Source organism: Mauremys reevesii, linkage group 13 (genome assembly GCF_016161935.1).
Source record: "Mauremys reevesii isolate NIE-2019 linkage group 13, ASM1616193v1, whole genome shotgun sequence".
Taxonomy (NCBI): Eukaryota; Metazoa; Chordata; order Testudines; family Geoemydidae; genus Mauremys; species Mauremys reevesii.
The window spans coordinates 27,552,765-27,568,367 of NC_052635.1; the positions used below are offsets into that span (position 1 = coordinate 27,552,765).

Sequence of the window (15,603 nt, forward strand, 5' to 3'; positions counted from 1 at the left end):
GATTAGGGATAATCTTGGAATGGCAATATCTAAACGAATATTTTGCCTCGGTCTTTAATGAGGCTAATGAAGGGCTAAGGAATAGTGATAGAGGGACCGATGGGAATGAAGATATGGGGGTAGACATTACGGTATCTGAGGTAGAAGCCAAACTTGAACAACTTAACGGAAGTAAATCGGGGGGCCCGGATAATCTTCATCCTAGAATATTAAGGGAATTGGCGAGTGATATTGCTAGCCCGTTAGCGATAATTTTTAATAAGTCTCTAAATTCGGGGGTTGTACCGTTTGACTGGAGATTAGCTAATGTAGTTCCTATATTCAAGAAGGGGAAAAAAAGTGACCCGGGTAACTACAGGCCTGTTAGTTTAACATCTGTAGTATGCAAAGTCATGGAAAAATCTTAAAAGAGAGAGTGGTTCCGAGCATGAGGCCGATGGCAACTGGGATAGATTACAGCATGGATTTACGAAGGTAGATCGTGCCAAACCAACCTGATCTCCTTCTTTGAGAAAGTAACAGATTTTTAGACAAGGGAAATGCGGTGGATCTAATATATCTGGATTTCAGTAAGGCGTTTGATACGGTACCGCATGAAGAATTACTGGTTAAATTGGAAAAGATGGGGATCGAAATGAAAATCCAGAGGTGGATAAGGAGCTGGTTAAAGGGGAGACTTCAGAGGGTAGTATTGAAGGGGGAACTGTCAGGTTGGAGGGGGGTTACCAGTGGAGTTCCTCAAGGTTCGGTTTTGGGTCCGATTTTATTTAATCTATTTATTGCTGACCTGGGAACCAAGAGTAGGAGTGGGCTGATAAAGTTTGCGGATGACACCAAGTTGGGAGGTATTGCCAATTCGGAAAAGGATCGGGATATCCTCCAGGGAGATTTGGATGACCTTGTAAACTGGAGTATTAGTAACAGGATGAAATTCAATAGTGAGAAGTGTAAGGTTATGCATTTAGGGATGACTAACAAGAATTTTAGTTATAAGCTGGGGACGCACCAGTTGGAAGTAACGGAGGAGGAGAAGGACCTAGGAGTCCTGGTTGATCGTAGGATGACTATGAGTAGGCAATGTGATGTGGCTGTTAAAAAGCTAATGCGGTCTTGGGATGCATTAGGCGAGGTATTTCTAGTAGGGATAAGGAGGTGCTAGTCCCGTTATATAAGGCGTTGGTGAGACCTCATTTGGAGTATTGTGTGCAGTTTTGGTCTCCCATGTTTAAGAAGGATGAATTCAAACTGGAACGGGTACAAAGAAGGGCCACTAGAATGATCTGAGGAATGGAAGGCCTGTCGTATGAAAGGAGACTTGAGGAGCTCGGTTTGTTTTCCTTAACCAAAAGAAGGATAAGAGGAGATATGATTGCTCTCTTTAAATATATCAGAGGGATAAATACCAGGAAGGAGAGGAATTATTTCAGCTCAGTGCTAATGTGGACACGAGGACAAACGGATATAAATTGTCAGTCAGGAAATTCAGGCTTGAAATTAGACGAAGGTTTCTAACCATCAGGGGAGTGCAATACTGGAACAGCCTACCGAGGGAAACAGTGGGGGCGAAGGACCTCCACGACTTTAAGATTAAGCTAGATAAGTTTATGGAGGAGATGGTATGATAGGATAACGGGCTTAGTCAATAGGTCAATTAAGTGCCACACTGGTAAATAGTACAATGGGTCAATGATATGATATAACCTTTTTCCAGAGGGTATGGCTGGAGAGTCTTGCCCGCATGCTCGGGGTTCAGCTGACCGCCATATTTGGGGTCGGGAAGGAATTTTCCTCCAGGGAAGATTGGCAGTGGCCCTGGAGGTTTTTCGCCTTCCTCCGAAGCATGGGGCAGGGGTCGCTTGCTAAAGGAGTGGGTGGATCGGCTTATGTGGCCTGCATCTAGCAGGAGGTCAGACTAGATGATCATAATGGTCCCTTCTGATCTTGAATTCTATGATTCTATGATTCTATAAGTGGGTTTCACTAGGTCCCTTCCAGCTGGCAGGTGACAATTCCACACCTCATTACCAAGTTTTGTAGTTAAAAGCCTTGACATGGTGCAACACCATCAGATTCTGGCTGTGGGTGGATGGGATTGAACCTGGGACCTCTCAAGCTTAGTGTGTGAGCCTCAAGCCACATGCCTCTTCACTAAGGCTGTAGCAGACTCATTAATCTCTAGATGGTCTCGGTGTCACTAGAGGGGGATGGAGCACCACACCAAGCAGGCCTCTTTAAGACGGTAGCTGTTATCAGGAGAGGGTTTTTTTCCATTGGGCTGGGAATGGTGACTTTTCTGAATGGGACTGTTGGAGACTTAGCCTTGTTCCTTCCTTCTCTTCTCAGGGTTCCGCCATGTGCTCCTTGGAGATGAGGATGCACCAATCACAGCTCAGCCCCAGGATGATAGTATAGTGCTGGGCTGCTGATGCGCAGAGCACCTACTGTGGGATATCGCTCCAGCAGGGCCATCCTGGGGCTGCCCTCCATCTCTCCCAGCAGAGCCAATGGACGCCCACGCGGATCTCCTGACAGAACTCCAGCTGCTGGATAAGGTGCCCACGTTGGAGCGGCTGCGGACAGCTCAGAAGCGCAGGGCTCAGCAGCTGAAGAAGTGGGCGCAGTACGAGAAGGAGATGCAGCACAAGAAGCGGAAGCATGAGAAGAGGAGGAGCGCTGTGAGCCGCAAGAAGGTGTCTTTTGAGGCCAGCGTTGCTTTGCTGGAGGCATCGCTGAGGAATGATGTGGAGGAAGGTAGGATTTGCTGGGAGCGCCTGTGTCTGGCAAAGCCCTTATGGTTTGGCAACCTGTGAACCTGCTGTACCTCCATGCAGTGTGCAAGGCCACCTCCAGTGGTGTCTGTACAGAAGTACTGCCTCTATGGGCTGGCATTTCCTGCAGTGACGGCACCAGGCCCAGCAGCACGGATAGGCTAAGGTGGTGCGGTCTGTGTGGAAAGTTACACTTCCTTAGACTGATGTCAGAAGGTGGTCCAAGTACGTTATGGGGGTGCAGGCTAGATCCTGCCTCGGGGGGAGGCTCCTTTCACTCTGTCCAACCCTCCCATGCAGGGTCAGGTGCACTTAGCCTAGGGTACTTCTGCCCCACGTGGCAGGGGAGCTACCAATTCCTATTACTCTGCACTTCTGCAGGCAGTTCTTAAAGTGCTGTACGCCTGGATAAAAGAAGCCTCCCAGCACCCTGGGAGGTGTGTCAGTGTCTCTTTCCACTTCAGAGATGGAGGAATTGAGGCACAGGGTGGTGGAGTGACCTGTCCAAGGTCCTAAAGCAAATCAGTGTCAGAGCTGGAAATAGAACCCCAAGCAGCTGGACTCCCAATCCCCTGGCATAGTAGCTAAGCTATGACAATGTTTGCCATTCATGGGGATACCTGTCAGTAGCAGAATATACCCTGACCTGGCCTTCCCCTAAAGCAACGTGTTGTATTTACTCCAGCCTTCCCCTGTCGCCCAGTACTACAATTGTCACCTCCCATGTATGTGACTTTAATCTAGTTCCACTGCGCTGTCTGTGGTCAAGGAAACTGTCTGAACAATTTCTCTGACTAACTGTACTGAAAACTAGAATTGAAATTCCCATGCTAAGGAGCAAGAGAACAACCCTGGCAGCTGCTGACGGAGTATTGTCCTATCGTAGCAGAAGCTGTATCTAGTCTACTGGCACTTACATGGATATGTGGAGATGCCTGGAACCTTGCTGAGTTTCATCTTAGCTCTGCCAATGCAGGTTTATATTGTGGCTTCTAATCTCTAGCCTAGACTGTCTGAGTAGGAGCCCTCTCCTCTCTTGCATGTGGCAGTGTGGGCTCCCCCAGCTCTGCCAGCTGGTGTATTCCTCCCTTTTCCCATCCCACCCTGTTTGGGGAGTGTAGAGGTAGTCGCACACTTAAGGTGTGCATGGATAGAGACTGAGGTTGGCTCCTTTGGCTTCTGCACAGGGATTTAAGATGTGTGTATGGTGGAGGGGGGAGAGGTAACCTGGCCTGCTCTGCAAGGAATTTCCCCAAAAGTCCTCCCATGGCTGTTCTCTCTGAGATACCTTCTTGTATTCCTTTTAGCCCCTCAGAAAGGCATATTGTACCTAATGGATGTGACCATGGTTGAGTCTGGGATCGATTGGATTTCCTGTAGAGCGGTCTCTTCCATATCTCTGTCGTGCATTTTGCAAAGCAGTATACACTGCACTGCTTTTGTGCATGGAATCCCAGTCTGACCCTCTGGGCAGACCTATAGTAATCCTTTGGAGACTGACTTACGTATACGTAGTTTCACTCTGCGAGTTTAAGTGGGTTACAGCCGCCCCCGCTGCTGAGCCACAGTTACTCAACCCTGATTCTGTTTCACGAATAATTGGCTTCTTTGAGAATGCTAACTATGAGACCAATTATGAATAACTTTGGTGGTTTTGTACTATGAAAACTAGTCCATTAGATCCTATGACATAAGTGGTAAGTTAGTTGCTGCCTGGCTGGCATCCTTTGGTGGTGGCAGGTAGGTGACAGCCACTTGTATGGCTGTTCTGTATATTTTAAACTGATGGCCCAGCTGTGAGTGACATGAAATACTTTCATGAAATAGGGTAGTGTTCCTCTCTCACACAATATGTCTGGGCACACCATGGATTTATATTGTGGCATTTGTTATTTTCAGTCTTATTGCCTATCCCTTTCCTAATAGGTCCTAACACCCGGTTAGTCTTTTTGATCACTGCTGTGCATTGAGCGGAAGTTTTTGTAGAACTATCCACAGCGACTCCAAGATCTCTTTTCTTGGGCGATAAACAGATGATTTAGATCCCATCGTTGTATATGTATAGTTGGGATTATTTTTTCCAGTGTGCATTACTTTGCACTTAACAACATTGAATTTCATCTGCCATTTTGTTGTCCAATCACCCAGTTTTGTGAGCTCCCTCTGTAGTTCCTCACAGTCTGCTTTACCAAACTATCTTGAATCTTCAAGTTTTGCCACTTCACTGGTCACCCCCTTTTCCAGATCATTAATGGATACGTTGAACAGCACAGGTCCCAGTACAGATCCTTGGCGGGAACTTGAGGGTTGTTTGGGTCTGAGAGGGAACTCACTTCTTATGCCTGTCTCCGAGACAGCTTGTCTAAAATGTCTTTCCTTGTGGGATCGTACTCAAGTGTAACAAATCCGTGACTGAAAACTACATCATGGATGCCATCTAAACTATCCATGTGTGGTATCAAATATGAAACATGTCCTATGCCCTTGAGTTCCAAAGACCTGGTTTCCCCCCCACCCCCTCATCATATGAACTAAAGAATCACCATTAGATGTCATGGTATCAAGGCTTTTTTTTTCTCCCTAACCTTCAAAGAGTTGAGAGTGACTATCAAATTCTTGAGCAGATTGGCTAATCCACCCCAGAGAGAGTAGTGGTGTGCACACACACAATAGAAAATACATTGTGACTGGCTCAGATAGAGGAAGATCAAACCAGTCTGGCCACGTAATTTTCTGATCTGAAACTTTACTGCAGTCTCTACTGTACTGAGACAAGAGTAGAGCTGGGTGGAAATTGTAGAGATTTAAAAAAAAAATGCCCATTGTGTATCGCTGTAACTGAGAGCTTTCAAAATTGTTCATGAAAACCCATGTGTCCCAGCCCAGAATAGACGAATGTCGAGTGGTTAGGGAGTGGAAAGGCACAGGCTCAAGACCTTGCTCTGAATCAGACATGAGTACTGTAACCACCGGGCTGTTGGCTCTTCTGGCGGTGTGTCTCGTACACATACGTTCTGACCTGAATTTCAGCTCTGGGGCGGTGAAATCTTTCCTGACAAAAATTAAAGCTGAGACGTTCCTGCCAAAAGGGTCAGTTTTTGACAGACAGGCATTATCTGACAAACATTTTATTGAAAAATTCCTGACCAGCTCTGTCAAGAGCTTTGAAATTGAGAGAGATTGTTCTGCAAAGCGTACCTGGTCACCTTGGCATCTGGTCTTAGTTTAGCTTGTAGTGCCAAGGCCACTTCCATCTAGGAAAGGGATCTGAATACGGCACACCAGCCTGCCCAGCTGGGTTCTGATATCCAGAATGTTGGCCATATACCTGCGAAAAGTCCCCAGTTGTGCATGGGCAGTGAAGTGGATCAACTGCATGGTGAATTGGCTTATAGCCTGGCCCTTTAATATTCCCTTCCTAGCTGTAGCTGATGGAGGTGTCTACAGGGAAGATGACCATCTATGGACACCTGCTAATCACTCTGACCCTGAAACTCACTGGTCCTCTAGAAAGCAGTTTCACGTTGCACACAGGCATACCCCATTGGTTGTGTGGGGAGGAGGAGGTGGGCATGCAGTTTGCGGCTTGAAACTCTTCTATTTAATGGGAAAATCCATGTCTGATCTCTTTAAATGTAGTGTTACCACTCTGACCCCTTTCCTTTGGCTTGGCCCATGTGGCAGGATGTTCCTCTTACTCATCGCTTCCTAGCACACTAATTCAAATCAGACCACATGTGAAAAAGGCACTTTCAATGTTAGCTGGAAAAATCAAAGAAACTGTATTGTACTGAATCCCTTAACTAACTGAAGGCTGGGGCTGGGTGGGAGGAATGCAGAGGAATCATATCCCCAATGCAACATTTGCGTCCCCATTTAGCTGAATATTTCAGATGCCTCTGGAATACTTCAACTCAATGGGGTTGTACTGTGTTCATTTTTCAAGTCTAAAAATAGTTTACAGACCAGGTTTGTCCCTATTCTGGTCCCTTTTGTCCTTCCTGAGTAGTCAGTACAAAGGGTGGGTGGAATCTAACTGCAGCTGCCAAGTATAGAATTCCCTGGCAGAGGAATTCTTAATAGTTTAGAACAAGCGGAGCCAGATCCTAGGCAAATGCCCTACACCTATTTTAGGATGCAGAATTTTGCTTCATCAGTTTTCAGCTGACTTTTAGGGGCCACCGCCAGATGTTCTTATTTTTATGGCAGCTCCTGCTGTTCAAGGGAAGATCAATAAAAATGATCATGAGGCTGAGAAGTTAGGTTGGGGAACACAATGGTTTAAATTCCTCTTCTTGCAGTTTATACATTTGACATTTGCAAAGCGGAACAAAAGGGTATTACTAGGAGTAACGGTGAAAATAGGGAGGGGAAAACTTAGACTGAATATCAGGTTAGCAGGGAGATCTATTAAGCTGTGGAATAACCTCCCAAGGGAAGTGGTAGAAGACTTGTAGCATGAAACTAGACTGGATGAAAAATCATAAAGTATCCTTTGGAGAACAATCCTGCATGTGCTCCAGGGGATAGACTGGCTTCTTTTACTTTTACACTGAGAGCAGCAGCAGCTGTTTTGCTCAGTTGTCATAATACAAGTGTCAACCCAAAAGGTATTTGTTAAAGAAAGTTATACCTGGGTTAGAACAAGAAATGCTGCTGCTCCTTACCATTTCCTCTTACAAATAACTACCAGTGTTTGCACTGCAATCATGTCTAGAGGCCAGGGCTCCATTGTGCTAGACTCTTACAAATATGAACTAAAACCAGTTTCTGCCCAGAAAGGGCTTACGATTAATGTTTAAGACAAAACAGCAGACATGTGATCAGCCTAATGGGCAGCACACCAGCTGCCTCGTTCGGAGTGTCATGGCGGAGATTTACAAGATAAGGGAGTGGGCTTGCAGACTTTTTACAGGGGATTCTTCCTTGCATAAGGAGCAGTAGGAGAGCACAGCAGTGCATAGTGGAAAACTGGACAAACAATCGAGGCTGACATAATTGGCCTCTGTGGAACTATATATAGCCCCTATACACCGCTCTCCCTGCTACTCATTTACTTGCCCTGTGGGTTAACCGGGAACCACCCACCCACCCTTCCCAGTGTTATCTGAAAGTTTTCCTTCCTACTGACATCATAGCAGATGTCCAGCTGTGCCGAGTTCTAATAACTTTCTGGCCAGCATCTGGAGCTTCAGAAATGCACTCTGGAGAGCAGGTATGGTGCTTTTGTTGGTTTCACTGTGAAAGCAGCTGTGAGTAGCTTTGGAATGGAAAGTATTCTTGCAGGATGACAATCCCTACAAGCTGGTTTCACTCTTTGTGAAAGGGTGAGTAGCCAGCCCAGCTTCCATGGTGGAAGGTGAACACAAGTACATTCTCTCCAAGGGAGAAATTCTAAATAGGACCTGATTAAAGAAGGCAGTGGAGACAACTTCTAGGGCTTTGGTGGATTTAATTTAACTCATGCACAAGTTGTATTTGGAGTAGAAGTACCTGACAGAACGAGTTCCTCGCTCACTTTTAGAGGTAGTCCTGCCAAATCCATGGTTAAACTCACTGGCAGGACAGTGTGGTGGAAACTTAGACAGCCATTCCCAATGCTATACCTAGTTTGTGAATGGACGACGTCAGTCTCCAGGACTGTGACACAATCAATACTTTCTAGAACACTGAACGATAAAAATAATACCAAATAGTTGACAATCAAATAGGAAACCACCACTGAGACACTGAAAACTGAGGCCTCTCTTCTCCTGAAAGCATGCAGAGTGGTTGTGCCTGGAAAAAGGTATGTGTGCTCAATACCTGGAACATGCTGCATTTGCTCACTGACTGGGTAACTGCACAGCTGCTAACAATTTGCGCTCACAGTTCCCACTTGCATGCACAGCAAAGCAAGAGATTTCCTTGTAGCAAGTTCAGGAGGTTCTGTTCTGTTAAGTGCCTTGGTTGGCTGGGGAGGTAAACTAATCAGATTGGAGTGCCTGCTGGAAAGTGTGGGAGGTCCAGTATTGCCAATTCACGTAACTTGAAATTTGGTGCTATTTCTTAAAGCCCCACCACTTAAAGTTATTCTCGAAGTAAAAGTTGGGGTTCTCATATAACTTTCTGGTCTTTGTGGGGAAGCTTGAAAACCCAAAACCTAAAGAGTCGCAAACAGAAGACAAATCAAACCTTCACATTTATTTAAAAAAAAATCTCTCGACTTGAACACGTGGGAGAGCAATAGTGGAGACAGCATTCACCGAAATCAAGCACGAGTCTTTTCTAAATGCTGTGGAGTTTCTTACGTATGGATCCGAGCCAGAGGCCTGAGGCAGATGTTCATGTCTATGGGAAGCTTTGCCTGGATAGGGCTTCAGGATCGGGTCCTGTATTAATACCAAGTAAATAAATATTTACCTAGGTTACAGTTATAACACTGGTGTTTCCCTTATGATGACCCTTGAAAACCTCCATAACGCTGCAGCAGAATCTTATGCTCAGAATGCGCAGTCTCCCAGGGCAGTTCTTGTTGTTTTCCTTTCTTTGCACCATTTTAGTATAAAACTGACCTTGTCAATTACAAAAGCATTTTAAAGAGGCCCTAATTAGCGTCTATAAATTGCTTTCCCTAACCTTTCCAAGCTGATGTGATCTGTTCCCTTGTTACTAAAAAACCTTTTATGAGGTGTCTTCATTTTCTCCACCCACATGATTAGTTTCCTGAAGCCTTTTACTCAGCTTTTCCTGCATGCAGTCAAACTTGAAGGCGTTTTATCAGCAAGTGCATTTACCTGTTGGAGGGGGATTTTTCTGCTGGCTTCTGTGCTGCCTTGAAGGGCCTGAAAAAAAATTAGTTGTCCCCAGCAGAATCAGGATATATATTTAATAAATAGGTCTCTGTTCAATAACACACATTTTTGTGGCTTCTCGGGCACTAAAATCCATTCCTTCTAGCACACCAGTAAGGGAAATGTCAGTGTCAGCCAGTGGCAAAGGTGAAATTATTCTAATGGTAAATTAGTGGAGGTGTGTCCTTCCATTACATGCTCATACAATCTGTGGATCTGATTATAACCAGGCTGGCTGACGTACGGCAATTAAGCAATTGTCAATGACATAAGAACCTAGGAGTCCGTCTGATGTTCTAACAAGTAGATGACTCTTCCTGGCTGCTTGAAGTCAGAGCTAGGCAGGAAATTGTGTGTTCCTGTCCTGTCAGACTTCTGAGGTTTCAAAAACTTTCTCTGTCCTGAATAAATCAATTGTGAAATTTTTTGCAAATGGAAGATTTCAGATTAGGTCAATAAAAACATTTCATTCAAATGTTGACCTTTAATTTCTTTTTTTCACTATAAATTACCTTAAATGTTTAAACTAAAAGTAGTTTTGAATTGAAATGAAACGTTTCATTTCCAAAACATCAAAATGCGAAACTTTCAAAATTAAAACTTTTCCACTTGGTTTTGACATGAGCATTTTCCTTCTAAAATGCTATTTCATTGAAAAATTCCCAACCAGCTCTACTTAAAGCGTTTACACTGTCCACTGAGGAGAGCCCTTTATGGCATGTGCATTTTCTGTTTCAAGGCATCTGAAATGACAAATAGACCATAAAGAGGGAGGTCTTGCTCTGTCTAACATGCCCATCACCATGTCTTGATGCTCTGTCAAAATAAAAATCCAGGCCAAAATTCTCAAACCTTCAGCTCCTAAAGCCACACACAGCACCACAACAATAAAAAAGGGGGGTCGGGGGAGAGTGATTTTTTTTTTTAAAGATGTGCTGAGCACTTGCAGCTCCTGTTAACTGCAATAGAAACCAAAAGTGCACAGCCCCTCTCAGTCGTACTTAGGAGCCCAACTTTAGGTACCTTGGCTTGAAAATTGTGGCCCAAATATTGAGGGGGAAAAAAACAAAAATCCTTGCCTGTGTTCATGCTCTGTCCCAGCATGCTCTCTCACCTTACACAATGAAACTAGAATTTCATGTTCTCTTAATATCAACTCATTTTCTGGTTTGTTTTTCATTTTGCAAACTACATACCTGATCCCACTTTCACAGGAGTTTATGGTAAAACCTTGACTGCTATGGGTGCATTATCAAGTCCTAGCAGAGTATCCGCTATGCAGTGCTTGGGTTTCCAATATATTGTTGAATGGCAACATTGAAAATAATACTTTTTTATGGATCTCTTCAATCACTGAAAATAATTTATATCGTTTTTTTAAAACTCCTACATAGTGGACCCTAAATGTTGGGTTCAAATTACTTGTCCCTCTTAACAAAGAATGTTCAGTTGTGGTGCAGAGCATTTTAAATGGAGCTGGACTTGGCCAATGGCTCCTGCCAACTCCTGGATTTTGTTTCTTAACAAAAGTAGCTTAAATTGGGTAAGCTGCTTCTAAAGTGTTGGAAAAAATGTGGTTTGGAGGCCAGTTTCAGCAGCTTTGTCACCCTGGTTTCACTTTTAAAACCTGACACACTTTGGCAGGTTCAGTCTTTACTTTTGTACTTTTTAAACAAGAACCACCTCTTAAAACAGGCTGTGTTGTCTGGCTGTGAACAGCCATTAATTTCCATTAGCTGCAGTTACTGTTGACATGTGTGCTGCACACTTCTAGTCTATATAGGCTTGGTTTAAACAGACTCCTTTAGCATGGCTAATCCCACTGATTAATTGTCTGAGTATGATATTGTCTCAGTCAAACAGTGTATTGTCCTGGTTAGTGTGGGGATGGAACAGGATGTCAGTGTTTGAGGCTGCTATTACATATCACAATATGTAATACAAAAAGCTGTGTTATCTGGCACTTTATCAACCAGAAAGCTCTATTAACCAGCATTTCTGATATCTCCCAATACACATCTTCAGTCTAGTAACCGGGACTAGTATACTGCCCAGGAGGTTATACAATTGCACATTCTGCACTCTACTTGTATGCAAAAGAGGCAGAAGACAAGTAAGCAAGCTAGTATCCAGGTTTTATTAAAAAAAGCAGCTTCCAGGGTGTGTCACAGAGTCATTACAGATTCAGCCCAATCTCCTACACCTTCTACATCTACAATGATAATTGATGTTGATAATGATGACCCTGAGGCACTGCAAGATCCTGAAGTGCTTTCTGAATCATCAAAGAAAGATTAAATTATGTTCAGTATAGTTTTTAGTGATCTAGGTGTACACCGTGTGCTGTCCATAGTGATATGTAGTGTCATAAGATAACCTACTGTATAGAAAACTTTATCTGTCTACACTTAAGTGCTTCAAGAAACTAACCACTCAGCAGTGCAGTATGACTACTGGATTGGTGAGTACCTGTATACTATTTTATACTTTATTCATTTGATTGTATTCTAATTCTTTAACAATTGGGATTCCATTGGTAAGTATAACTCTTAGTTAACCGGAATTTTTGACTAACCAGCACTCCCCATACCGCCAGCGTGCCAAGTAACAACGCTTTTACTGTATTAGAGAGACAAGGTGGGTGGGGTAATATATTTTATTGGACCATCTTCTGTTGATGAAAGAGACACGCTTTTGAGCTACACAGAGCTCTTCTTCAGCTCAGAAGTTGGTCCAATACAAGATATTACCTCACCTCTCCTTGTCTCTCTAATATCCTAGCTCCAACACGGCTACAGCAACACTGTAAACAATACTTAATATTGTTTTAACAATCCCATTATTTCAGTGGGAATGTAGAGATTGGTTCCGTTGTCCCATGGACATGTTAGCTGAGAGATGAAGCATGTCATCTGTGGTCTGAATTGTAAGTTTCATTGAGGTTTGTATCATTCCTAGGTGCTGACTGAAGTTAAAGGGTTTCTCTGGTTTGACAGGATTTGGGGGAGACTCTTGCTGCAGTTGCATCACGTAATGTGAAGGGTTTCCTGCCAAGAGGGAAAATGGAGGCAGTTCAGAGTTAAGATTGTGTGCTTGTGAGGTACGGCAGGTAAGGTCACCATCTGCTTCGCAAACTCTGCATTGCCAGATCTCAGCAAGCCAAACTGAGGACACAGCGGCAGCCTTAGCTGGAAATGTCATGGCTTTTGTCAGCTCATGGCAGATTATTAATGTTACCTTAGCTGAAGTGGGTGGGTGGAGGATGTTTGTGCCCAAAACAAAGCGCTAAATCTCTCCTGTTTAACCTGTCAGTGCCTCCGTCACAGCTGCTGTACTTACAACTGCGAAGAACTAGCAGGAACACCCTCCTCAGCTCTTAGGAAGGGCTGCTGTTGGGAAGCTTGTGGCAATGCACATGCCCAACAGGCGATGCTAACTGCCATCAAGCCAGCCCCTTAGGGATTCTTGTTTATGCTTTAATATCCTGCAGCCGCCATGTATCAAAGGTCATAATTTCCAAGACTCAAATAATAATAGTTTGCATGTACGCAGCACCTTACAGCCAACTACCTCGAAGCACATTAAATGTCACGACTCCCCCAAGGGAGATTTTATTCACCTCGTTTACAAATGGGGAAACTGAGGCACAGCCCAAGGTGTCAATGAGTCACTTGCAGAGCTGGGCCTGGAACCCAAATTGGCTGGTTTCCAGTCTCTGCTCCAGCTACTAGCTCAGACTCTGAAAGGTATCGTTTGGTCTGACTGCCCATTGGAGGGTCTGTAACTGAAGAGGAATTGGTATCACAGTACAGATATCAGCTAGCTGAAATGGGGATGGCAGCATGGAAGTTATTGCAGAAAGCAAAACTTAGTTCTTCCTCCACCTCACCAGCTCACCGTTCTGTTACTTCCTGCACTCAAATAGTAACCACCTACGGTTTCCAGCGCCTTCAGTAAAGAGAACCACAAAAAAGCAAAAATAAAGGTACCTGGAGTGATCATAAGATATCTCCTGTGTAATAGGCAGTGGCAGCAACCTCAAACAAAACAGCAGCTGTCTCTCTACATGGATAGTGGTCTTGGACATCTAAAGTTGCATTACACAAAGGCATTGTGGTCTAGAGCTAAACACACCACACTTTGTATTGGTTGTGGGGTTTGTAAATGAATATTGGTGACTTTAGAAGGAGGAGAAGCCATCCTGATGGTGCGGAGAGCCCTCACATGTCTGCCTTTCCTCAAGAGGCAGGGGAATGGAGAGAGGCGGAGGAATCATGCTTGCAGACAGTTCATAGGGAGCAGAGAATCAGCCCATGGACTATGTGCTGCAGTTTAACATGCCTGCAGGCTTTTCTTTTTCCCTTTTCTCCTGCCCATGGAGAAATTTAGAGGTAATCTGCGTTCTTCTTTCCAGACTTAAATCTCTGTCCTGGCTTCAGGACTGAGCTACACTAAAAAGGAAGGTCAACCCAGCTACATTGCTCAGGGTTGTGAAAAGTCCCACGCATCTGAGTGACGTCATCAAGCCAGCCTAACCCCTCGTGCAGACAGTGCTGGGTCGATGGAAGAATTCTTCCGTCGAGCTAGCTACCGCCTCTCAGGGAGGTGGATTAACTACTCTGACAGGCGAACCCCTCCCATCCCATCGCTGTAATGAGTTTCTACGCTGATGCGCTGTAGCATTTTAAGTGTAGACGTAGCCAACCCTGGCCCTGATCAGCCTGTATACATTTACAGTGGCAGTACCTGCTCCTTAGGGCTTAGGTTGCGATCGAGTGTCTTAGTGCAGTGGTTCTCAAACTTTTGTACTGGTGACCCCTTTCACACAGCAAGCCTCTGAGTGCCACCCCCCCAATAAATTAAAAAACACTTTTTAATATATTTAACACCATTATAAACGCTGGAGGCAAAGCAGGGTTTAGGGTGGAGGCTGACAGCTCGCGACCCCCCATGTAATAACCTTGTGACCCCCTGAGGGGTCGCGACCCCCAGTTTGAGAAACTCTGTCTGTGTATTTATAGGTATCTCCATAGCATGGCTGAGTAACTGCATGTATGTGTCTGTGTAAATGATGCTGATCCTGTACCCCCTTCCACTCACTTATATTCATTCTCCTCACTCCTCGGTTTTGCTCGGATCCCACTGGCTGCAGTTCTCCCACTTCCCTGAAGAATGCTCTAATTCCTTATTTAATACCAGTTGCTATGGCAGCTGTCAAGGTAGCTCCTGATGACCTATTGCAATGCTCCTGTTTCTCTGGTGTTTGCTTTCCGCTGGAGCCTGGCCATGTGTTTCCCAAGCTGTAAGTAATCTGAGTTTGGGAAACCTTATCACCTCTTAAGAATGAGTTGGCAAAAAATCAGATTCTGGAAGGATCATTAAAAGTGTCCTGAGTCTGGCTTACTTTATTCCCCATCACCCCATGACTAGTAAATACGCCAGCAAACAAGCCACAGTTTAACACTGCCATGCTGCCAGTTTAACTCTGTTATCGCTAGGGCCAGAGGAAAACCAGTACATTGCTGACTGTCCCAGCACTGCTGCCCTTAATTAGGAAACAATAGATCAGATGCAGCCTGCAGTAAGCGGAGGCAGCTTCCATTAAAGTCAAGGAGGGCTTGCGACTGCTTATCCTTGAAGTTGCCCTCCAGAAAATCCCAGACTGTTGTGAACTGCCCTCACTTTGAACACTAGCTGAAGGTGAAATGGGGGCCATCTGTAATATTTTCCCCTTTACATTCAGCATACACTGTATACCACATGTCACAGTGTCCCAGAGTTTGGCTTATTATCTTATGCTAAACCCGTCCCTTTAGTTTTTCCAAGTGGGCTGTTGACCCACCTGTTCTCCCAGGAAGGGAATGCCCCCCTTTCACCTTGCCTGGGCCGAGTCAGAAAGTCTGTTTGCTCCTTGAGGCAGGATGCCAGCACGGCTGCACCAAAGATCTGATTCACCACAGGAAACGATGTTTCTAGAGATCATATTAATGCTGCTGCGTATG

The 15,603-nt window shown here is 44.7% G+C and overlaps 1 protein-coding gene across 5 annotated transcripts in view; it reads left to right on the forward strand.

Moving 5' to 3' along the window:
* Positions 1-15,603, forward strand: part of PPP1R16B (protein phosphatase 1 regulatory subunit 16B) — a 94,970-nt gene that overhangs the window by 21,255 nt on the left and 58,112 nt on the right. For all 5 annotated transcript variants that reach the window (XM_039498270.1, XM_039498272.1, XM_039498269.1 and 2 more), the window contains exon 2: positions 2,344-2,751. In XM_039498270.1, the coding sequence (XP_039354204.1) occupies positions 2,505-2,751 (247 nt within the window). In that variant the 5' untranslated portion in view covers positions 2,344-2,504. The remainder of the gene's footprint in view (positions 1-2,343; positions 2,752-15,603) is intronic.